This window comes from Crinia signifera, chromosome 11 (assembly GCF_055691185.1).
Source record: "Crinia signifera chromosome 11, ASM5569118v1, whole genome shotgun sequence".
Classification (NCBI taxonomy): domain Eukaryota; kingdom Metazoa; phylum Chordata; class Amphibia; order Anura; family Myobatrachidae; genus Crinia; species Crinia signifera.
Genome location: NC_139227.1, coordinates 68,118,761 through 68,144,892, shown reverse-complemented (window position 1 = coordinate 68,144,892; position 26,132 = coordinate 68,118,761). Strand labels below are relative to the sequence as shown.

Here is a 26,132-nt window from a genome sequence, read left to right as displayed (position 1 = left end):
GAGTTTTATTATATGCTTCGGTTGCCAATTTATTAAAGAACAAAAAAACAACATCCATTTACATTCATCACAGAACCAATGGGCATGACCATACTGTTTTGTAGCCATTAGCCAATGTTAAAACATCGGTATTACCGATAATTCCATCGATGTGCCGGATACACAAACAACAGCAATCGCATCCCGGCGCACTCACGCTCAGGAGAGGAGAGGATTCCCCGCCCCTCAGCTTCTTATCCAATCACAGCCTCGGATTTGTCTCTCTCACTAACGCTGCAGCAGAGAGCGCATGGCGTCAAACACGATTTTCATGTGGTGGGCGTGGCCTGACACTCGCTGCCCAATGAGACGAGTTGTCGTGTCCCGGAGAGCGCGAGAGAAAGCGCGGTGACACACGCGGATGGGGCGTGGCCTGTGTCAGACAGCCGGCTACCGGGAGGGGGGGTCGAAGGTTAGAGCCGATCCAAGATGGCGTTGGAGGCGAGGAGGAGGTGAGAGCGGGCTCGGTGTTTAGACATAGATACGTATAATATGCACGTACCGCCGCATGCAGGAGAGATGGGGCAGCGTCTGTGTATACACACTACTACCTGGATGGGGACAGTCTCCCGCTATGATGTGGCCGGCTTAAACGTTCATTCAGCCGGAACCGACGTGTTCTCCGTCCTCAGGGCACGCTACCCTCGAGAGCACTGCTGGCATGTATGTGCATATAAAGCATGGCCAGCGGGTGGGTACCGAGCCCTGTGCATTGCTCAGGGAATGGGGAAAGTCCACAGTAGTGCTCTGTTGTCCCTCATCCCTCCCTGCAGCCCTGTTCATGCTCCCTTACATAGTAACACCTTTACTGTACAGTGGTCCATGGGGACCACTTGATCATCCCAGTTATTGCCTTTGGTCTAAGCAATTATATACTGTGTGGAACTGTGTATATGATCAGTAAATGTTGACAGTGACTAGGTTGACACCTTGAAATGGTTGACATATACAATGCTGACATTGACAAAAGATTCACACATGCTTATGGTCAACATGGTAAAAAGGTTGACACTTTTTTTTTTTTTAAAGCGTGGTTTTCATAATTTCCTATCCAAGTGGGAATATAAAGGTGTGCTGAGTACGGCAAGGCACTGTGGGCCAGATGCACTAAGCTCCAAAGTGGTAAAATGGAGAGTGATAGCCAATCAGCTCCTACCTGCCATGTCACAGACTGTGTTTGAAAATTGTCATAGAGGAGCTGATTGGCTGGCTGTTTATCACTCTCCAATTTATCACTTTTAAAGCTTAGTGCTTCTGGCCGTATGACTGAAGCATGATGAGCACATCTGTACATTTATATGGCGTCCATGCTGACGTATACACCAAATATGCGAAAAAATTCATGTCAACCTTATTCATGTTGACCATGTCTGTCAACCATAAGCTTGTGTTGATATTTTGTCAATGTTGACCATTTCAAGGTGTCACTGTTGACCACTAGTGGTCGACACAGACATTGTCTACCTTTTTTTATACTGTAACGAACACCAATGTTAATAGCCACACTTAGCTGTGTATCCTTGTACAGTGTTCAGGTGTAGCAGATAATGTCAGTGATGGGACCTTGCAGCCACAGGTTTAAAGTCCTGAAAATGGCAGTCTGCTGGCCTTTATAGAAGCTATGATTAAATTGAAGGGTACTGCCTCATCTTTGCGGCCACCGCTTACGCCAGTTATGTTAGCCGCTTTCAGTATAGCACCATTGTTAGCTCGCAGGCTCACCACGCTTCAGGCTGAGGGGTAGATTTATTATTGTTCCCATAAGTATACTTACCAGCCCCGTTCCGCTTAACCACTTTACCGCGGTGAAGTCGGCCCCGCACATTGCCTAAATGTATCAACTTTTAACTACGTTATGGGAGTGCGTTATCCCCACCCGACGGGGATAAGCGTCCTCCCATAACAGCTGTGTGCTGTGTCTCCAGCCTTCAAACACTCTGCTGGGCTTCAGCATCTTCAAATTAAAACTGCGCATGGGCCGGGAAATATCTGCATCAATACTGGGAAATGTATACCTGGCGCATGCGCTGTTTTAACTTCAGGACATCGAAGACCAGCAAGCCCCACCGGGTATTAGTAGGCAGGAGAATCGCAGTGCCACATCAAGATGGTGATACGGGCATGCACATTGGCGGTTCATACATTAAAGGTACTATTTAAATAATACCTGCTCCAATGTGACACATGCCCCATATCGCCGTTGCCGTGGGTCCCGCATCGCAGGGGTCATAGATAAGGGGAAGCGCTGTCCCCTGCTTTAACGCATGGGGATATCGCATATGTCCCTCTACGACAGTTCATAAATCTTCCCCTCAGTGTCTTACTTCACTCGCCATAACTTTACTATAGGTAATAGATGGTGGCGTGGACCCAGGGTGGTGCAGGTTACACTAAGAAGGTTACGTAGTGTAAGCTGTGGCCGCAAAGATGAGGAAGTACCGAGAGAAGTTCTATAGGTAGCACCAACAACACCGCCTGACTTCTGTATGTACAGAATGGATCTGATTGCTTGGGCGGCCTCATTCCATTACTTCCTATTTGTTAATTAGCAGTATATATCTATCTATCTCTCTAGTGCAGCAAATTTCATTGCACTTTATAATTCCTGTGATCAGGAAAATAAATGAGGATATATTTGGACTGTACAGTGATGTAACTGGATAGGAGCAGCATAAATAAGCAGTAACCTGAGCAGTTGTGGTTTTGGAGTGCTATATATGTATCCTGTATTAATAAAACACTTGGTTTGTGCAAAGACTGTCTCCGGTGGTGGTCCAGAATATCCCAGGTACACTTGATTTGCTTCGGTTATGCCTGTTGAGAAGGACATGGGGAAACCTTCGTGTTCTGCTTACCAAAACTTTGTGCAAGCCTAAGTATCATGTCGTAGAGATCATTGATTGGCATCCTGGAACACACTGCTCTCATTGAGGAAACAAATGATGCAACAGTAAATAGCAATTGCTAGTGACGTTGCCTTCTAATACCCAATAACACCAAACAAATAACATTGGTTATTGCGGTGCCAACGTTTGGTACAAAAGCCCCTCTGAAAATAACCTGTGTCTAGTTACCCTGGTAGCTACCAGGGTCGAACCTGGTTACCCAGGTCATCCTATCCTGGCCGCACTAAGGTCCTTTTAGTCACTTGCCCTTGGAAATGGACAATACGCCACAATTCCTGGTCCAGTCACTGTGATACTGCTTAAAGCCTCATTCGCAATACGATAACTGCAGTGTTCAATCACCCAGGTCGGACCTTTGGTTTTTGTTGGGAAAGGACTGAACCCAAACCATGTCAGTAGCAAAATGCACCTTAAAAGATGGCAGCACCCTTCATTGTTGGAAACCAGCACATACGTTTGTAGTTCTTTGTGTTTGGGCAGCAAGAACACTCCTTTGTTGAGGACTCAGTCAACCTAAAATTAGTCACTTGTTCAATAAACTGTATGAAGTTTAACTTTTTAGGTTACAATATACAAGCTACCATCAAGACTCTTGTAGTCAGTTCTTGATACTGCTTTCACATTGCCTAAACGTTTAAGACCCGGTATTTTGAAACGGTATTTAAAACGGGTCTGAGCCACTAAACCCCTTTCACACCGCACATAAACACCGTGTCTCAAACAGGTTTGCAGGGTGAAAGCAGGACAGACAGTTGCTATAAGACAGCGCAGTGCATATGTAATGAGCCAACCATTACATATGCGCATATTTAATGAGTGACTCCCACTTATTAAATATTCACTGCGCTGATAGCCAGCTCAGTGCTCACTGCAGCCTGAGTCCCATATACCGGTTCAGAGCCGTTCACACTGCATAAAAAACGGCTCTGAACCTTGTAGGACTCTACCCGTTCGCAAGAACCAGTTATTTGTAACCAGTAAATGCAGTGTGAAAGGGGTATTCGTTACAGTCCATTTGTATTCATAAGCTGTACCTTGCTGCATTGTTTGTTTAGTGACATCCACCTTTGTTGCAATGCTTTTAATATGTTTCCTGCCCCTCCTTTTGTTCTTTGTCTGTATTTATATCCACTGCTGATACTGAGCTATAATAGGGAGTATTATAAATCATGTGCAATATGTATCAAAAGCTGCAATCCTTTTGGTCTGTGATGTTTTTATTTTCCACCATGGTTGGTTCTGTTGCCTGGAACTCTGTACAATCACATTAATCTTTTTTCTTGTGTAGGTTCCTAGGGCTTATTTTCCTGTTCTCGGTCTGTCTTACTCCTGCCCTGAGTGTTGATAGGAGCAACTTCAAGACATGTGAACAGAGCTCATTCTGCAAGTCAGTACCTAAACTATTAAGTTGATTTTTGATAAATGTATGTAAAACATTATTGTACCCACATATACAAGTAAAAAGAAACCTGTGCTTCAGCCTGTAATGTTTTTGGCTTTTATGTAAAAGCTGCCACCTTATCTTCATACATTTACGCGTTGAAGGGAGAACAATATATTTTAAGAATTGAACCTGTTATCTTCCATTCTCCTCAATTAGCATATTCAAATCCCACAACTGAACTTATCTTGAAAACGTTGTCCAAAAGAGCATTGTACTGCCTCACAGCGCTGAGGTCATGGGTTCAATTTGTATATTCTCCCCGTGTTTGCATGGGTTTACTCCGGGTACTCCGGTTTCCTCCCACAATCTAAAAATATACTGGTAGGTCAATTGGAATATATATACTTATCTCCCAGCCTGCTACCAGTGTCAGATCTGTGGCCATAGTCTACCTCCTGCTGCAGCCTATTTGCATGTTCCAGCAATGCTGTGGTAACAGGTTGCAGCAATGCTGTGGGAACTCTAGACAATAGGATTCTACTTTGAAACCATTCACAATGTAAAGTTCACCTTTCGTGGAGGTGGGAAATGTGAATTCTGTAGTGCTTGAATGATACCCTAATGTGAAAATAAAATGTGATGCATTGAGTATAAATTCTAGATGGCTTTAGGGGTTCTCCCTATAACATTGTGAAAAATGTGTAACGTAGGATGAAATAGAACCACATAGAACTGTTTATCCCCATTCCTGAGGTGTGGTGGTTAGATCAGATTGCACATATAGACAACCACATTTGTTTTGCCACATGCTAGAGCGCAGTAAATCTATCTAATTACTCTTAGGCGTCAGCGCAAACTCGAGCCAGGCTCCTCTCTGTATCGGGCGTTGCTGGGGAGTGCAAAGCTGACTGGTGACAAACTGGAGGTACAGCTCATCAATGACAAGACCCAGGTGCGTTGAAACCATAAGTAACAGGGGACTAAGGAAAAGTAAAAATGCCTGCAAGGGGCATTAATAGTTCGTAGTGTCAGGTGACCTCAAGTAAAAAAGTGAGACTTGGCCCCCTTTTACACCACCTGGGTTTTCCCTCATGAACCGGGGTCAGCGGCGGTGTGAAAGGGGTTAATCCATTTACACAGGACTTCTACCCAGGTCCTGACCAGGGTGCAATATGTGCAGGACCTGGGTACTGGGCAGTGTAAACGTCTATCCTGGGTTATCCGACCCAGCTCCCTTTTACAGCAATTGGGAAGCCCAACTTCTGGACCGCAGCATCCTGCGGTCAGTATGGAGGTTGGGCAGGGGGGCGGCGCACGCAGCCTCCGCTGCTGTACTGTGCTGACAGCAGTGGAGGCAGGGAGGAGGTGAATGGATGCCTTTGTGCAGCATCCATTCAACTCGTGGAGGGGGCTGGGGGCAGCCCAACAGCTTACCTTGGTGCTGGGCTTGCCCCCAGCATGGCCGGTCCCCCGTAACTTGGAGATGATGTCCTCTCCAAGGGTCGGCACCGCAGTGTAAACGAAGCAAATCCCGGATGTGACCTGGCTTGGAAGAGTGTTCCAAATACCAGGTTGGATCCGGGATTTTGGTATAAAAGGGTTGGTTAGACTGTATACAAAAATCAGAAGGGTGAATGTGTTGGTTGCAGTAATAAAATTGTCCTTCTATTCTTATAGGTATCTCTTTTGCTGGAGGTCTTTGGACTGCATGGGAACATGACGCGCATAAAGATTAATGAGCTCAAGCCTCTAAAACCACGCTTTCAAGTTCCCGATGTTCTGGTTGGGACACCCACCCCTGAGAAGTATGTGAGACCTTGCATTGCTACAATATGGGGATGGGGGGGGGGGGGGAAGGGGGGGTTGGATGTTTTGCCAATTTAGTGATTAACGTTTCTAAGCATATTATACACATGCAGTGTGTATTCATGTGTGAGCTTTGTTACAGCCTGCAGGTGACTGGCCAGGATGACAATACTCTGGAGCTCTCCTTGGGAGATGAAGGGCACAAGCTTTTAGTGACTGGATCTCCTTTTCGCCTGGATATTCTCTCTGGGCGGGACTTGGTGCTGAGTGTGAACTCACGAGGACTGCTTCACTTTGAACACCTGAGAGAGCGGAAAGACACGTGAGTAGTATGGGGCATCTGGTAATGGTGAGAGAGATCAATAGTGATTGGGCAACAATTAACGGGATCACATGCGGCATTAAGAGGGTGCAGCCAGATAATTATTGTGGAGTAACTTAATGAGGGAACTTATGGTTGTTTTTCCTGGGATTGAAACTGAAATGTGTTTTTCTTTCTTTTTTGCTTTTTGCTCTATGCCCCTCCCTTTTGTCTCTGCCCTCTCCTACTCTGCCCCATCACCTCCCAGTCTCTCGGCTAAAGTTAGTAGTGCTGTCGGTAACATGTGGCATAAAGTGAAGACTCTTTTCTCTAGGTAATCATTGATATCGCTTGCATATGCTGACACCTCCCACACACAATGACAGACATGCATAATGACCTATAGGAATAGCAGAATGACAAGTTACTAAATCTGATCCTCTACACCAATTTATCCTTTAACCTATTTGTCCTATTATTGTAACCTGTTGTGGATGACATTGTGACTGGAACAGTTATGAGGTGTGTGTGTGTGTGTCCATTGTGTTTTGACAGAAAAGAAAAGCTAAGGGTTTATAAGGCAGGGCTCGACAAATGTCTTTTAAAATCTAGGAACCAGGATGAAAATGTAGGAGCCAGTTACACTAACAATAAGGACAGTGCGCACCAAAAATTTACACACGCCATAATGCCCATTACACATTTATACCAAACATTGTAATGCTTATTACACAATATGCCACATGCTGTATAATACCACATGCCATAATTACATATTATGCCACATAAGTTCAGCGTACCTAAATGCTCGTTGATATTGGTTTCATGCTTGATGCCAGTGGTTAACATGCTCTGACAGGGGTAAATTCTTGTTGCTATGGGGGTTAACCTGCTCATTGCCAAGGAATTACATTCTATGCCAGGGGTAAGGTGGTGGGGGAGGGTGGGCAGAGAAGGCAGGTCTCTGCACCGGGGAGCAGAAGTGGGTGATCCATGCTGGGGAGGAGAGCTCAGACAGCAGCAGCGGGTGGTCCATGGAGCAGGACAGCTCCCGGCAGCAGGCCCCGGGGATGAGAGCTCTGGTGGCAGTAGCGGGTGCCCCAGGGAGGAGAGCTCTGTCAGCAGGGCACAGCGTGTCTGTCTGGCTCTGCCATGCTGCAGATCAAGATATCTGCAACACACTTCCCAAGCGCGTATTTGCGAACCTTGCACACCCCTCACAGGATCTGGTCACCAGGGAGGAAATTCTGGACGCCGTGGCGACCTGGCGCCAGGGATTTGTCGAGCCCTGTTGTAAGGTGAAACTGACGTGACCCAATGGGATACTTGACATACTGTGGTGTTAGCAAACAGACTATGGGTTGTACAGATTGTTATACTAAATTGACTCATATTGGTATAGGTCACAGAGATCTCAACAACTGTTAATCTACACCAGGGGTGGCCAAACCTGTCCTCAAGATCTACCAACAGACCATGTGTCTCAGGCAACCTCTAGGAATGAATGCAGCATGTTTGAAAATGTGACTAATGACTACAGCTGTGCACCAGCTAGGTCAATTGGAAAACGTGGACTGGTTTGGCCAGCTCTGATCTACTCCCATTCACACATCAGTTATTTTGTAGTTGTAGATGCTATACCCCCCCCCCCCTTCATCACATGCCCCCTTTCATATTCTAATCCTCTCCCTCCTCTCTCCCCTTGCCTCTGCTCCTATCTATCCCATCCTTCCTGGAAGCGTCACTCCTCACCCCTCGTCTTTGTTCGGCTTGTAGTGACTCGGAGAAGACTGATGTTCCCTCTGAAGCTGATAGTGAGAACACAGAGAGTCCAGAGGAAGAGGAAGCCAAGGAGGAAGAAATCAAGAAGGTGAGCAAAGGGGACTGTGGATGCAGACTGAAGTAAATGTCATGCTTTGAGTAGGAGAGAAGATCTGCATATACTGTATTGCATAAAACGCATGCATTCCGTGACCATTAGTCTACTTCATAGAGGTGATCATAAAGGAATACATGGGGAGGAATAATACTGAACACGCTTGCATGTGAGTAGTTAATGTGTCATTTTTAGAATATTTCATCAGATTCCTATTCTCATTCAGGAAGAAGATGAACCAGGAATGTGGGAAGAAACTTATAAGACTCATACAGACAGCAAACCGAATGGTAAGAATATTTATATATTAAGATATATTATAGATGTACTTGTATTTTCTCAGTAAGATGACAGTTGTACATAGTAGATAGTATTGGGTTTATGTTAAACATTAGGCAAGGAATTGGAGCAGTGGTTCCCCCCCCCCCCCCCCCACACACACACACACAGTCCAGAAACACTGGTTTATTTTGCATGTAGACTGTAGCCTGCAAGGTACTGGAGCAGATGATAAATTCATATTCTCTGTAAAGCTGTGCATAATAGGACTAGCACTATATAAATCTTAACAATGCACTGTATGTTCTGAGCTACATAGTTTCAGATGGAGAACTATATGCTGAGATTCCTACTACTGTAAAGCACAATGTCATCAGTATGGCGTTAATAATCCAATATTCTCGCTTTGAATTTTTTTAGTTCAAAACTCATCGCATGTAGTTAAAAATTGCACCATGTTTCTATATGCGATGTGCACTTCCGCATATAGCGAAGCAGAAAGTATGCGCAGACAGTGCTTTTTGTACTAGATCGCAAATAGTTTTAATCGCATGCTGTTCTAGTGTCTCGTATGCGATTTGGACTAGATGCAATCTAGTACAATAATGCTCACTGTGTGCATATCGCACCATGTGTGGGCGTGGTACAGTGATAGGATGCCCCCCCCCCCTCCTGATGTTTACATATGTGTTTGGCTAGCCTCTAAGCATACTTTGCCCTTTTGGGTACAGACCCCTGTTTGCTGGAAAGCCAGTACTGGCTTTGGTAAGGGCCCTTTCTTCAGGCAGTTGGTCCCACGAGTGGAACACCGGGGGGCTACTGTAGAGAAGCTTTGCAGGGAGGCTACGTGGTCCTCTCAATTAAATTGTGGTTTTGCTACCTGATGCCTAAGCCAATCATGGTTGTTGGCGCAGCTCAGGAGCAGTCCTGTCAATGGAGGGACCGCTTTGGGATGTCCTTTGGTACAAGTGCCCACCTAGATTCCTAGAAGAAACTTTTTGCTTACCAGCAAAATCCTGAGAGCAGGCAAGGTAAAAGGGGGGGAGGAGCCTCTGCAGCATGGTCACTAAAGGCGTTGCAATGCATTATTGGCTGTATCGCATGCGTTTCACATGTGATGTGATCCGCGGGCAGTATAAAAAGTATGAGCAGCACATACTTTTTGTACTATGCGATGCTCGCGGGAGCACATCGCACACTGCTATTGCAGCATGTATGGGGGCCTTAAGACCTTCTCCTTGCTGTAGGGATATTTGGTGTGTTTTTTTATTTTATTTATTTTTTTCCATGTACATCCCAAGAACAATAAGGACCCCAATTTGGTTACAATGCAGCCAGAAGACTGGCAAAAATTGTTGATAAAATACCTAATGTTCTTCCTTATTCTGTATTAAATTCTCCATTTTTTACCTCCAGAAATGGCAAAATAATTTCTCAGATTCTTCTTGGGAATCACTACAAATATGAGGAATGGTGGGACATCCTCTTATGATCCCCTTCCTTGCTTTTTATTTAAAACTATTAAAAAAACAACTTTGTACATGCCCTCTAGCGCTTGTTTGTCATTGAATGTTCATCTATGCTGGTATTCTGTAAGAATTGCTACTTGAACTCTGTAAATCTATTCCTACACTGTTCTGCCCCCTGCAGGTCCTTCTTCAGTTGGTCTAGATTTCTCACTCCCGGGAGTGGAACATGTTTATGGGATCCCAGAACATGCAGAAAGCCTCAGACTTCGGACAACAGAGTAAGATTGTACTAGCGCTACCCCTTCCCCCTCTCACATAAAGAGAGTACATAGCTGCATATTACTTTAAATCTTTGAGGTTTTTTTCTGGAGTTCCAAAAAAAAAAACCCACTCAATAAGATTTTATGCTAATCAGTCTGGTCTTTCCGTAGCCATTGGCCACATCTTACCAACTCTTTCATTGCTCGCTCATCTATTACAATGGTGTGTGTTGTAACTGGTTAATAACACTTTATTTTTTATTTTTTACCTTTCAGGAACACCGATCCATACAGGCTTTATAACTTGGATGTATTTCAGTACGAGCTATATAACACCATGGCTTTGTATGGTTCTGTTCCTCTGCTGCTAGCTCACAACATTCACCGCACTTTAGGCATTTTCTGGCTGAATGCTGCGGAAACTTGGGTAGATATCAGCTCCAACACAGCTGGCAAGGTGAGCAACCTGTTTCTGCAAGGTGTAATGCAGGACAGATGAGAAATACTGACCGCGGCTGTAATCATTGTCTTCTCTAACTCTGACCCAGACACTCTTTGGAAAGATGTTACAGTACATGCAGGGAGGTGGAGAGACGCCACAGACAGATGTGCGCTGGATGTCTGAGAGCGGGATAATAGATGTATTCCTTCTACTGGGACCTTCTCCGAGTGATGTATTTCAGCAGTATGCCAGCCTCACAGGTACTTGTCTACATATCTAGGTACTTTGCCTTTCATATGTCTTCATACACATCAAGACACCTGACAAGAGTATGCCACGCTGAGGTGGGGTGTAGTGTAGCGACACTATTTTTTGCAGCAAAACACCACTCGTGGCGTGCAATGTGCCATTGACACAGTGGGAATTCAGGTGCCACCCTTGAAATAATCCCCACTGTGCACAAGTGCGCTACGTCCTGTGGGGCAGCAGACACTTTTGTTTGAATCCTGGCCACCTAAAGTGCTTTCACGATGATTCTCCCCTGCAAGTTTATCAGGATGAATTGGATTGACCCCCCCCCCCCCCCCCAGTATCTACAGGACACGCCAGGCAATGACTGACTGCACAGGATTTGATTTTTAATTTATGTAGGCCACTAATGCCTTGTATATAAACGCTCACTTATTCACACACCAATGTATAAATGTCACATAGGAAATGTAGCATTTTTTTGTGCGGATTTCTTTTTGAAGAGCTGCTTCCATTTAATCCATATGAAAAATAAGAGCTTCATTGAACTTTACAAGAATTGGGAAAGTATTTTGTATCCAAAATTGCAGAATGGCTTTGCAGGCAGCTGTCGATACTGGTAGTAACAAATTTCTAGCATCCCTGGTAATTCTAATCTTGGGGCGGTTAAATATGCCCGTTCTGGAGTAAGTGGGGCATAATTAACTTAAGTGGTCCCTAGTGAAATGCTGTAGGCTCACCCACAATCTCTTAAAGGCGGCTCAAAACCAAAGGCAGGGATACAAGTCTGCTGAAGCTTCAGTACATTTGGGACAATCATGATTCTCTAGGGTAACCATAAGAAAGCCCCTTCAGCGAGGGATATAGGATCTGTAGTAAATATTAATATTAAATTTTGCTGGTGAAAAAGGTAGCTGGAATACCGTAACACTTTAAGAAGGTCGTTATTGATTAAATAAGGAAAATGCTGCAGCCATTGTGCCAGGGCTGACCGCAAAGTGGAGTGTTCCACAGAGGTTCTGAGAAACCGGTAATATAAAGCTTTTGCTCCCCTACATAAAGGGTACATCTAATGAATTGTCCCGGATGTTGTTCCAATCTCCCACCGGGATGAGTCTGGCTTGGTGTTCTTTTTCTACACTACCACTTGTTCCACCCTTTGTGTGTTTGAAAATGTGCCCATCCTCTTACTCTACCAGTGCATAATGGGGAAGAAGAGTGTTTTTAATATTGGGGCTAGAGGAGAATTACACCCCAAATTAGATATGGGGGAGAATTACCCCAGGCATAGTCTCTCCTTATCTCCTCTACACTTTGACAAGTGTATGGCCTGTATTCAATGCTGCCGGTGAGGGGGTTAAATGGCGGGGATCGCAGAAAACAAGCGATCCTCTCTGTTTAACCCCTGTGCTGGCCACTCACTGTATTCAATGCTCTGGGGAAACCTCGCTGTCCGATAACAAGGATACCCCCAAGCAGCGAGGCTCACGGCTAATGCAAGGAGCCCGCTGCATTTAGTCGTGAGTCTCACTGTTTCTGTGGCCACGTACGCCTATTATTATTATTATTATTATTATTATAATTTTTATTTTATTTTTATTTTTTCCTCGCTCCAAAAATGGAGCGAGGGTGAATCAGCATATACAGGGCCATCAGTTGAATACTGACATGGCTCGCTGTCACAGCTTGCCTCCGGCATTGCATATACCCCTATAACTTCATATTGGTGGGGGGCAAAACCCTACTTTCCTTGCTTTAAGCCTTCCTCATTGTGTTCTGTGGTAAACCTGTTGTATAATTGTACAGGGACGCAGGCCTTACCACCCTACTTCTCGCTGGGATACCACCAGTGCCGTTGGAACTACAATGATGAAGAGGATGTGCGTAATGTGGATAACGGGTTTGATGAGCACGATCTGCCATACGATGTTATCTGGCTAGATATTGAGCATGCTGATGGAAAGAGATATTTCACCTGGGATCCTCACAAGTTCCCCACTCCAAAAAATATGCTGAGTGGGCTAAAAGAGAAAAGACGGAAGGTGAGCTACCCTGCGCTGTTCTGCTACAGATGTAATTGTCTCTGCACTTTCTTCTAACCCTGTCTTCCTGAGGGCTACGGATGGAGCCATCCTCATCTCACCCTTTAATAGGATTAAGTGAGCCAGAGCTGTCAGACTTAATCCTCTGCTAATCCCCTACTGTGGTGTTCTATGTATTGTGTTGCAGCTGAGAACAATAGATGATAATAAGCCTTGGTGAGCCATGGCTCTCCAGAGAAGGCTAGCTGAAGAAGGCTCCATCTGTATATCAATGTAAAGGCCCCCCATCCTCTAGAGCAAAGTATCCTAGCTAGCGTTCCGGGTTTTGAAAATATACCTGGCAGCCCGTCTGATCAGTGACTGCAATGCTAGGTGCATGGGAATCGCATAAACAGTGGCCATATTGCACTAGTGGATGGGGCCCTTAAGGCTAGGACAAAGTATCTTCCCTGATTTCTGTCCTGGAGACATTACACATTGTAGGACTTTTACGTTCTGATGGCTTTTATTTATGCTGTTACTGCAGATGGTGGCTATCGTTGACCCGCACATAAAGGTAGACAGCGGTTACCGGATTAACAATGAAATACGGTCTCGTAACTTCTATGTTAAAACAAAAGATGGAAGTGACTATGAAGGCTGGTGCTGGCCAGGTAGGCTTTTAGTATGAGATCTGTAGCATTCTTCAGGTGACATTGCATGTGGGAAAGAACTGTGTGTGTGTGTGTGTGTGCGTGTGTGTCACTGGCAATACTACAAATATTGAGTACTCCTATAAAGATTCTGGTGCACTTGCTTTAATAAACACTGCTTGGAATATGGGGTGACAGCTGCTGTTGTATCAACCTTTTTAAAGTTCTTAAACCAAGATTACGTAGGACCATGGTTGTCAAACTCAGGAGCCCAAAACAGCTCATGGCTGCCAGGTTGGGATACGGTCACTAGGTCTACAAGCATTAGGTCGGCATGCGAGAAGGTCGGCAGGGTCATTAGGTCAACACAAGCATTAGGTCGACATGGGGTTTTTCACATATTTTTTGAGCCGACATGTGCCGACAGGTGGTATTTCATTCCCTACCACCCACTAGGGCATGGTGGGAGAATAAAATAGTGTGCTGAGCGTAGCCCAAAGCATGGCGAGCGCAGTGAGCCATGTGAGGCGATGCTACGTTTCAAGTGTCCATGTCGAAAAAAAAAAACCATGTCGACCTAATGCTTGTCATCCTTCCTGCTGTCTACCCAATGATCCCAAACCGCCAGGTCAACTAGTTACACACTGACGAGCCACAGCTGAAGCTAATTATTTCGTATGTGACTCTGTGAAGAGATCTGGAAAACACGCACTTTTAGGTTCCAAAAACTTGCTGGAAATAATTGCTGATGGTCTTGAGAGGCTTGTTCACGCAGTGTTGAAGTTTTAGGGGGCAGTTCAATAATACCCCTTTCACACCAGAAAATGCAGGGACATTCCCGGGTTGGCCCCTTTCACATTGGGCTAGTCCTTGCATTTTCTGGTGTGTGGTGGGGTCCAGACTGCGGGAATCCCGCAGCGGCAGCTGAGCGCTTACAGTGCTATTTTGATGGGCAGCGGGGCGGGAGAATTTGAAAGCATTTTGAGAAGACTGGCTGGACGTTGATTGGCTGAGAGCGTCCGCCCAGTCTTTTTAAATCCAGCAGTGCTTCCCGCCCCTCTTTGTATGCAAAGAGCTTGGTAGAATCCTGATGGCAACCACTCTTTGAACTGGAAAGTCTCTTAGGGACCTGGCTTGGTGTCCCAGCAGCTCTGTTTGAAACTTTAAATCCAGAATTTAACTTCCTCGGGAGCGAATGAGGAAGCCGGAATTTTACTGATCCGGGGAAACGCGTTGAGCATCACACTGGACCCTTTTGCTCTCACTGATGGTCATCCTTGATCCCTGAAAATAATAGAGCACCACCGCCAAATTCTGGGTTTAAAGTTTCAAACAGAGCTGCTGGGACACCAAGCCAGGTCCCTAAGAGACTTTCCAGTTCAAAGAGTGGTTGCCATCAGGATTCTACCAAGCTCTTTGCATACAAGAGCCCATCATTGCTACAATCATCTACCCATCTACAACTGGAGGGTACACACCTACAATCCCTAATCCAATTTCATCAGTGGAGCGATTTCCCAGTCAGTAATATTAGTTCCTATCATGGATGTTTTATGACATTTGACTTTTAAATCCTGCTACATACCACTATATGTCACCCTTGTGACAATTCCCCCATCCTTTATTTTCATTTTTATGTATTTTGTTGTACATTGTCTAAGTTAGATTTTATTGTGTTTTACATTTTGCTATTATTAGAGTTAAAAAAATGATTTTATTCGGATTACCGTCTGAACAATTATTCAGCCAGCGCTGGCACTTTGTATATATCTCTCAAAGGGCAAGGTGGCTTTAGAAGGAAAAAAAAAATAAAACGGGCAGGGCATGGTGCCCTGTAAAGCAAACATAGAATGAACACTAGGAATTGTCAATAAGACGATTTGTAGGGAAGTTTTGGAAATAGCTTCAGTAGGTTGGTTATTCAGAATTGTATTATGAATTACAAAGAGGAGATGTGGCAGATCTTCAAGCGACAAAGGAGAGACTACTCTGTGTGTGTGTGTGTGTTTTTTTTTTTGGGGGGGGGGGTTATATTCCCCTTGTTGTGTTTTTTAGTTTTAGAATTACTGACTAGTATTCTTTTTGTTACAGGCTCTGCTGCCTATCCTGACTTCACAAATCCAGAAATGCGGGCTTGGTGGTCCAGTATGTTTGCGTATGACCACTATGAGGTAAAATATTGAACATTAGCGCATTTATTTCTTGTCTTTCTAAATGAATCAGTTTTCTGGATATTTATAGGTCTACTTTCGTTTTGGTTTTCTTATTTAGGGTTCTATGGATAATATGTTTGTTTGGAATGACATGAATGAACCTTCGGTGTTTAATGGACCTGAGGTGACCATGCACAAAGATGCTGTTCATTGGGGTGGCTGGGAGCATCGGGATGTACATAATTTGTATGGGCTTTATGTGGTGAGTATGAAGACTAATCATTTAGTAGTATGATACCAGTGTCTGCTGGTATTTGTTTATTCTGACTGTTTCCTCACTATGCAGATAATGTGGTGATGTTCTCCAGAGAACAATTAAGTTGGGTTAACCAGAGGAAAAAAAAAAACTCTAGCTTTTAAATATAATGTTATGTTCTGAGTATAGTTGGCCTGATTTACATGGGGGTAGTTTTTCTAAAATTTTGTTACTAATATAAAATTCTTTAATGTACTAGTCTGAGTTTGACTAGGCTCCAAAGCTCTGCACGGAATCTCTGTTAATCTAATCCTGAAAAAGATAGCTATTAATCCAAAACAAAACTGCATATAGTTTTTTTTTTTTTTATATTAACTTTTTGTTTTTCTTCTTCTAGCATCAAGCCACTGCTGAGGGTTTGATTAATCGCTCTGGTGGAAAGGAGAGACCATTTGTCTTAACTCGAGCTTTCTTTGCAGGGTCACAGCGCTATGGTAAGCATGCCTATGATAGCTGTGGAGGAAATCTTCTAGATGGGCCGTAGGTTACTAAATGCTGCACTGCATTATTCTTATATTCAGGTGCTGTGTGGACAGGCGATAACGCTGCAGAGTGGGATCACTTGAAAATATCCATCCCTATGTGCTTGAGTCTGGCTGTAGTTGGCATTTCATTCTGTGGAGGTTTGTAGAGACTGATCATTCCTTGTGTGTTTGGTTTCTCGTGGTGGTTGAGGTTTCTTTGTATTGTATTTCTCTGATATTTATTTTTTTATTATAATACAGCCGATGTTGGAGGGTTCTTTAAATCCCCAGAACCTGAATTGCTTGTTCGCTGGTATCAAGCTGGAGCATATCAGCCTTTCTTCCGTGCTCACGCTCACTTGGATACACCGAGACGTGAACCATGGTTGCACGGAGAAGCCAACACTGATATTATACGTGAGGCACTGTTACAGAGATATGCTCTTCTTCCCTACTGGTACACCCTTTTCTACAAAGCAAATCAGGATGCAGAGCCTGTTTTAAGGTGAGTTATTTGATTTGTATAGGAATTGGGAATGAATGAAGGTTCTTCTAGAGAGAAGAAAAAGGGTTTAGGTGGTGATAAGCTGGTAAGGGAAGATATTCAAAAACCTGTTACCGGTGTCCTCCATCTTGGGTAATGGAGAAATTCTTATAAAATGTAAAGCAGAGCTGGTCCCATCCTTCATTTGCGGCCAGTTGGGATAAAGGGGTTCCAGTAGCCTCTTCAGAAAGTGCATGTGGTGGTCCTTGTGGTGCATGTGGGACGAGGAGGGAAAGTTAAGTCCGTGCATGCAGTCAAAATCTAGTCAAATTGCTTAGCAAGTGACTACAAGTTGCTCTGTGTACAGAATGAGCGATTGCGATCTACGTCCTCCTGAACTACTACCTGCTTTTTTTTTGCTTAAGAAAAATCGCTTGGCACATATCGCTGCATGTGTACCGTCTCTCTCTTGCCAAACATTTTCCTATTGGTTTGTTTGATATAACCATTTCACTTGGTTTCTGGTACACCTTTCTGGACTCTCTTTAAGGATTTACTGGAATTCTGGGGTTGCTGGAGGAGGAGCTTACTCTTGAAGCTTCCATTTAAATTGGGTAACCACTCCAACCCCAATCTGTAGTCCCATGGTCCAGTGTTCCCCCAGCCTGCTGCAGAGATATATGTACACTGCAGCCATTTCCTTCCTCACCTCACATACACCAGACAGTCTTCTATCCCTGGGAACCAGGGCAGCCTGTCTGTGATATGTAAGTTTATGTTCTGTTTTTCTAGGCCTCTCTGGGTTGAATTTCCTTCAGATGTTTCCACATTTACTATTGACGATCAGTACATGTTGGGTAAGTGATTTGTGTTCAGTTACATTATATGCCTCTATGTTGTAAACGGTGGAATATTTATGCTAAAAAAGAACAGCGCCAATCCGGAGATAAATATTAAAATTAATTTTTACTTAGTGGGATAGACAATAACAGCAATAACAGGCCAGTGCAATTTAAAGAAATGTACAACAAATACACAACATTGATTAAAAGATACAAAATTCTCTAAAAAATATATATAAATCCACTTTCTGGTAATATGGTAAGTGGGCATTGGAAATGTGCGTTAGTAAATCCAGTTTTTTTTAGAAGCAGGTCAACAAGCTCTCACAGCTGTTAGAGGGTTAACTTGAATAATGCTTGCATGCCAACAAAGATTAATAAATGTTAGTTACCAATATTAGCCAGTCAGATATAAATGGGGATAAAGTGCAGAGTGGTGCGTTAGTTTGAGCCTCAGCTCGCCAGCCTTGCTTCCGCTGTAGTAATGTCCTCCGTCTATACCAGGGCTGGGCAACACCGGCCCTCCAGATGTTGATGAACTACACATCCCAGGATGCTTTGCATTAGTTTTGCTATGTGGCCATGCTGAAACTGATGCAAGGCATGCTGGGATGTGTAGTTCATCAACATCTGGAGGGCCAGTTTTGCCCAGCCCTGGTCTATACCGTGGTGACCCGGCTGCTGGTACTTTTCCAAAATAAGCAGCACTTCTGGGTTCCTCCATGGGACTGGTGTGGGCAGTGGGTATGCAGCAATATGGTTGGAGCAGACAGCTGTATTGTTGGTCCTTTGATTTTAGGCGTGGAGTACTCCCTTAAAAAAACAGCAGCAGATCCAGCGTATATAGATCTGCACTCAGTCACTTGTCCTTCTTTTGAATATTTATGCTGACTGCTGTGGCTTCAGATACATTTATATGTCTATATTCATGTAGTAATCCTTTTGTATGTATCCATCCCTCTTGTGTAGGCTCAGCGCTTTTAGTGCATCCCGTGACAGAGGCTAGTGCCCAAGGAGTTCAGATCTATCTACCGGGGACTGGAAAGGTAAGTTGATGGTTTCTATATTCTCCGCCCCCCTCTAAATAACTCCATCAGTGTGACCATACCAAGCAGTGTTCTGCTGTAGGGGGTGCACATAGATGCGGAACCTGGGTACTACCTGCCCAGTTGTAGTCTAGCAGTGACTTTGCTTTGACCTTACTCTGCCCTAAGTCTGTTCTGGTCATCACGTTTGACCTTGTTCCAGCATGCTTGTCCAGAGTGGATGCCACATGGCAGAACACCAGTAATATTGGTCACTTTTTGTCACACCTATATAGTGGTATTTTATACTTTTTGTTCTCTAATTGCTTTGGCAGGTCTGGTATGATGTACACAGTTATCAGAAGTACGAGTCTCCACAAAAGTTCTACCTTCCAGTTACTATCAAATCGGTGAGTATAAAGAAATCAACCCTCCCCCTTTCTATGGTGTCAGCTCTGTTTTTCTTATACATATAACTTATTTTTTTTTTTTTTTTTATAACTCCTGTACTGGTTTTGTCATTGGTATTCTGTGAGACCTTTCTATAGCGCCTGCTTTGTAATGGTCACCACTTTCTTTCCAGATACCAGTATATCAGCTCGGGGGATCTATAATCCCTCGCAAGAATCGCCCCAGACGTTCATCAGATTGTATGCAGGATGATCCATTTACTTTATATGTGGCACTGGACCTGCAGGTTAGCATTTGCCATTTGTCACTGTATCTGGCCTATGCTGCTCAGCAGTAACTTCTGTCGTGTTCTGTCCAAGCTCACACCATCTTGGGCTTTTTTTTTCACTTTTGGAAATGTCTGTCTCTGTAGGGTGAAGCACAAGGTGATCTGTATTTGGACGATGGCCACACCTTCAACTACCAGCAAAATGAGTTTTTGTATCGAAAATTCAGCTACAGCCAAGGACAGCTCGTATCAAGGTGAGGGTAGCGAAATATAGGGGGGGGGGGGGGGTTCGTTATATAACCAATCGATACTATAGTCATCCCAGGGAGGAAACCACTGGAGTAATGTTACCTTTTTTAGTATTAATATGAAATGAATTTTCAGTTCCCTAGATCCCCGTGGAAAATATGAGACACACAGCTGGCTGGAGAGAGTCGTGATAATTGGAGCTACTAAACCGAATAGTGTAACCCTTCGCCAGCCAGGTAAGCTCTCGACTGCTAGAAATATTTAGAGATGGAGCAGGGGTGGTGGATCATTATTTCTGTATGTGTCTGGTTCTGCGTGTCCGGCTACTGTCAAATCCCTGCTAGACTGAGCGCTTCTCTTATCTAACCAGTTACATTGTAGCAGCTATTAGTAAATGAGGTGTACACAGCACATTGTGATCCAGAAAGGCTGGCGAGGTAGCATTTGTACACTCTCTCATATACCTTTCCATAGTTTATTTTGCTTCTGTTCTCCATTACTACTCTGGGTTTGATTAAGGGGCCACGATATTCACCTTTCCTATTGATGGACTCCTGTTCATTTATGCAACAACAATGAATAGTGTGGCGCCTCTTAAATGACGTTCACAATGCTTAATGTGAAAAGACAAAATTTATTTAAGCATAAAATAGATGCACAATAAACAGAAAAAATATTTTTGTATCAAATGGACTGTACTTGGATTGATACACTTTAATCCTGGATACAATCAATGAACAGTTGACATGAAGGTATCTCACCATTATGGAAGTACTGCGGTGGGCTATTTGGCTTGGTTTGGTGACGTCCCACCACTATTCTTGTTTTTGGACTCCTGTTCATTGCCTGCCTGCCTGCCTCCTGAGGTTCGGCCTATGACCCACATGCAATATTAGCTATAGATAATCCCAGTGTATATTATCACATAATGGCAGCCTACAGTGTCCCAGGAGCAGTAGAACATGCGTTCCACTTGTATACATAGATTATATTTTTGTTCCATTTTCTCCTTAGGTGGCTCAGAAACCCCGTTGGACTTTGATTACGATGCTCACATGTCAGTGATTACTGTACGGAAACCAGGAGTGAATATTGCTTCAGATTTCACAATGTCCCTGCGATAACCTCATGACGCACCAAGTCTGGCTGGGAAGGGTGTGGTGGAAAGGGCAGTGGATCCCAAGATTTGAGATACTGTAGGGTGGACTCTGTTCATGGACCAAATCTAAGAATAAAGTGATCATGGGGAAGTGTAGAGATGAGTCTGTGTGTCTGTGCGAGTGTGTGTGTGTGTGTATATATATCTGACTGTTTATGGGTACTGCCCTCCTGCACTTACTGTTGTCTGTGTGTATATAGATGATGGATCATGTACTGTCTGTCCCAAATATGCTGAGATTCTGCACCCCCTCCTCCTGACTAGGTCAGTTTTTGCAATATGTTCCTTAGGTCCAACCCTTACCTGCCTTTCCACCATGTCTCCTTAACATTTACCTAAATCCATATCTGTAACGCGTGAGATGAAGGGGTGATCAACTTGACATGTGAGCTGAAGCCATCTTAGAATGTCTCCTATCTCTTATTAAAATCAGAAATGTATTTTAATAAAAGATACATTTGACCGACAACTCCCCGTCACCCCTGCCCTTGTTTACTCTACCTGTATCTGACAAGGTACAGGGCCAGCCCACTAATGTGACAACCCTGCGTAGCTGCCATTGGGGGAGGTTTCCGTCTACAACCTTACCCCTTTCAGGCAGATGGTGGAAGTTTTGGAAGGGAGGTAATGTAATGAAGTACCAATTTTCTATTATGCCTCTTTTTGGGGAAGTGGATCCTTAATTGATATGATTTGGAAAAGTTTTGATAAGATGAGAAATAAAAAATATAAAATAACTTTGTGTACTTTAACATATTATGTTTAGAGTGTAATTTATAATTCCAATACAGTTATTACTTTTAAGTTACTTAAATCATGCTTAATGCAATTATAGAAATAATATATAATTTCCACATTGTTTCATAGATCATGTTGAGACATTCCCATCAGTCCCTTCCCCGAAGGGGAGCTTACTATCTGTATCCCAAGCACATGTACACTCACTAGCGTTATATTTTGTGTGGTCATTTTAAGGGAGTCAGCATGCCAGCAATGAGCCTTCCCCAGAATTCACCTGTAACGTGGGCTCAGTCTGCAGTCCATAGACTCCAGGTCACGGTCTCTGTCTGAGCCAGATCAAGGAAAATGGTAACCGTAAAGGTGCACAAACTTTTACGATTTTAGCTGATTTCACCATATCCTGATTGATTGAGCCAAGAGATTGGCCCGAATCAGATGTTTTACATCCCATCCGACCCAAGGCTTGGTCCCATGCGCATTGGGTTGGACCCTACAGATTGAACCTGTGTGAAAGGGTCATCCTGGGTCTTAAATTCCGGGTGGCTGACCCTGCTATTGACCAGGGTTTGCCGGTGTTTTTCAGCAAATTTCTGGGTTGAAAAGCTATAACCCAGTGAATTCGTATCAGACTGCAGCTGGCAAAATTACCCGGCGCTCAAAAAGGCTGGGTAATTGCCCCACTTAACTAACAAATATTTGATCTGAAAAGGGCTAGTTTTAAATTTTTTTAATATATAAAAATTGGTACTTGTGTATTATCATGGCAACTGTAAAGTAGTTTACGTACTGTCCTATTCAGTGTGGTGTCCCTTCAGCACGGCGGCGGCAGTCTCTCCAGTGTAGTGTATAGCAGAAAAGCGACTGCGACTGTTTGTAAGGAGCTTTACGCAGTTAGCGTAGTCAGTTGCCAGTTAACACGTCATCATTACTGTTTCAGATGGATGATCTACCAGGTGTGAATGTTTTCTTTAAACACCCTCACTATCCACATCACCCCGAAGCGTGGCAAGCGGACGCATTACGCATCCTTCCGACCTGTTCATACCCCCACTATCCACGTCAGCATGGAGTTCATTTTATAAATTGTGGTTTGTGGATGCGTTAATTGAGCCTGAAGCATGGCAAGCGCACGTGGAATACCTGTGAAGTAATCAGTGTCCCCTTGCAGGGGCTCGTCATGCTTCGGGCTCGTTTTACGCGTCCCCTTGCAGGGCTCTCTGCACTCATCATGCTTGGTGGCTCGCTGCGCTTGCCACACTTTATAAAATCAACTCCACACCGACGTGGATAGTGGGGGTATGAACAGGTCGGGAGGACGCGTAATGTGGGCTGACGTGGATAGTGGGGGTTTGAAATTGAGGCATTTGCCAGAATTTGACATGGAGCACTGGCAAATGCGTCCTTTTTTGTGCACAAGACGCACGTGTGCCACACACTGTAACCCTGTCCGTCTCACTGAAGCGGAGAAAGGCAGGGTTTACATCCACAGCCGCAGAGTGTTTGGGACGCTTGTGCGTATGAGACGCTTGCATGTTTAACTAACATGGAGTGCCTCTGTCGGCATCTGGCAGTTCCCGGCGCTGTATGTGAAGCGCATCCTCCGATGCTGTTCCTGCGTTTGCCTGACCCTGTGAACGCCGGCAGCTTTACTCATTACTTTACGCTATGCTTGCTACGCTGCCTTACTACGACTACACTGGCTCACGCTGACTACACCAACTACATTGCGCACGCTGTGATAATATACAAGTACCAAAAATTATTATATTTAATAGTTAAAGTAACCTGATTCTGTCAGTTTAATTTCCTTTTTAACAACTTAGCAATTTGATAATAAAAACATACTGAATCTTTAAATAGCTAATGTTTATGCAATTAAATTTAGAGAACTCACAAACCTGATTGGACACACATGAGGATTGTATAATTTCCCCTCACCTGTATAAATCAGAACGTGATTGCACACCTATGCATTCAGACAATCGGCTGCTACAATGTTGCCTGCGAGAGGAGGCTGGCCGTGCTGCAGCAGGGGCCTCTGACGGTCCTAAATAGATAACCCGGTCTGCTCAATTATACCTTTCTTACAGCACAGCAAATTACTGGCCCAAGCATGTTGACCTAGTTATTTGCCTATGAACATTTTTTATTTCCCTCTTTCTTTAGTGTGAACAAAACAACCTGGGTCAGTGTCCTCGGGTCTTTGATCCTGCTTTATTCGTGGGAAATGCCTACCCGGGTTGACCTGTTAACACTACAAAAGGACTCATTTTGAAAAGCAAATTATACCCCTTTCACACCAGCCACCTGGCATTTTTGAGTGCCGGGTGCAGCAGGACCACATTCACATCTCCGGCAAATTGCTGGGTTAAAGCGTTTCAACCTGTTAATTTACTGAAAGCCCGTTTTTTTTTTGTTTTTGGTGTGAAAGGGTCACAATACCATGGCCAAGAGCAGGGTCGGAGTGCTGGAATTTAAGAACTGTGTTGACCCTTTTCACACCACCAAAAACCCAGGTTCTTCAGCAAATTACTGGTTGAAAAGCTTTAACAGTAATTTTGCTTCTTGGTGTGTAAGGGGTATAACTGGGTAGAAGAGCTTTACCCAGTAATATGCTTGGCAATTTGAATGGGGGCATTTAAGTGTTTTTCAGACTGGCATTACTTGTGGAACGTGGTATTAGTCTGGATGGCTGTGGACCGCTGCCTTGAGTTTGTGGTGCTGGGGTTGCAAGAAGATTCTGTTCCTACAGCTGGGTGTTCTTGTTATTCTACTCTCTTTTTATAGTTGGGCCACAGGAAGAGAAGACTGTCCATTTGTGATATCAGTCCCAACGGAACGGGCAGCGTGCATGGAGAACATACTGCCAGTTCAGTCTGCAGATATATCTATTAGTGTGTACCCAGCTTTACTCTTCCACCAATTTTGTTACTCATCGGTCTTTGACAGGTTGGCTACTGAAAATGTAATCCTAAAGGCCAGGTGCTTTCCTGACCAGGGGTTACCATGACTTTAAGGCACAAGTCTTCGGCTCTATAACCGTCTGTGGCACACTTACTTCCGGTAAGGTCTGTTGTGTAGTCTGGAGTCTCAAATATTCTCTCACGTTTTTTGACTTTCCTTCAGTTGGGTCTGGATGTGGGCCTCTGCCTTGCATCACTTGATGTCCAAGTTTTGACCCTCTTAATATTATTCCAGCGATGAATTTCCAGGTCTTCAGATGGTCTGAGCATAAAAAAACCTTTCCTATGTATCTGTTCACTCCAGGTCTGTAGATAACATTTTTGATCTTAGACACCCAAGTGTAAAGGAAGCGTCGTCTGTGACCTAAAACATGTAGTTCCTGCTAGAATTTTGCATACTTGACAGTCAGATATTGTAAATCATTTCAGCTCTATTCTCTGCCAACATACTGTATACCGTCTTCTATCTGGGCACCGCAACATCTTTTTGATAGCTGTGTTATGTATACTACTTCCACATATCTATTGCCAGGATCTTGTTATGCTCTGACCCTGGTCCACTGCTTTCACCCTTTATACACATAGCAAACAAGGTTTAACCCTTCTTATAACCCAGGTCAAATTGCTGGGTTGGTCGACCCAGGTTAAAAGGCTTGGTGTTTTCCCACCGAACCTTGACCAGGCAGCAGCCCAACAATAACCCGGGTCTGAGGTGCAGTGTGAAAGGGGTAATTATAGTGTAGAGATTGGTTGCATCTCTGATAGGGGTAGAGCAAAGGCAAATAAGAAACCGGAGACATAGGGCCTTAGGAGTGTATGGGCAGTATTCAATGCTTTTTGCGAGCTGTGCCAACTGCTCTGTCACAGCTTGCACGGTCCGTATTTAATCGACTCTCCTACACACACCATTTCCACCTCGCTGGGTTTTTACAGCGACCTGGAAGTGACGTGCAACTACCAGAACAAGCACGGTGCATGGATAAATGCAGTGGGCTCCCTGCATTAGCCGTGAACCTCGCTGTTTGGAGGATATCCCCAGAACATTGAATATGGTGAGTGGCCGGCGCAAGGGTTGCTTGTTTTCGACGATCACCGCCATTTAACCCCTTCCCGGACGCATTGAATACAGCCCTATTTGTACACCAGCACTATCACTACCCCGGCGCCCCCACCCCGACTCGCCTTGGGCGCTCCGGTGCCTTGCGCCAGCCCTGTGCAGAGCATGCTGGTATGTGTAGTTAAACAGCAGCTGGAGTGCCAAGATTAGCTATGAAGGGCTTAGGACAGTGGTAGCCAACCCTAGCCCTCGAGAGCTACCAACAGTTCACATTTTCCAGGCAACCTAGCTGCTGCACAGCTGCACTCATTAATC

General features: G+C 44.3%; 1 protein-coding gene across 2 annotated transcripts; it reads left to right on the top strand.

Annotated features, from left to right (window-relative positions):
• The first annotated feature begins 344 nt into the window (after positions 1–344).
• On the top strand, positions 345–21,793 carry GANAB (glucosidase II alpha subunit). Of its 2 annotated transcripts, XM_083165383.1 has the most exons (25): positions 345–491; positions 4,234–4,332; positions 5,173–5,281; positions 6,007–6,134; positions 6,278–6,457; positions 6,705–6,770; positions 8,213–8,306; positions 8,539–8,602; positions 10,242–10,338; positions 10,597–10,777; positions 10,869–11,022; positions 12,818–13,053; positions 13,580–13,706; positions 15,777–15,856; positions 15,957–16,100; positions 16,492–16,588; positions 16,676–16,777; positions 16,880–17,123; positions 17,895–17,959; positions 18,914–18,990; positions 19,305–19,379; positions 19,553–19,666; positions 19,793–19,902; positions 20,033–20,133; positions 20,912–21,793. In XM_083165383.1, exons 1-25 carry the CDS (start codon positions 469–471, stop codon positions 21,019–21,021), a joined length of 2,877 nt encoding a protein of 958 aa, XP_083021509.1. In that variant the 5' UTR covers positions 345–468; the 3' UTR covers positions 21,022–21,793. The 2 variants fall into 2 exon arrangements, with proteins under 2 accessions (XP_083021509.1, XP_083021510.1); XM_083165384.1 differs by lacking the exon at positions 6,705–6,770 and having other exon boundaries at positions 346–491.
• Positions 21,794–26,132: the final 4,339 nt, after the last annotated feature.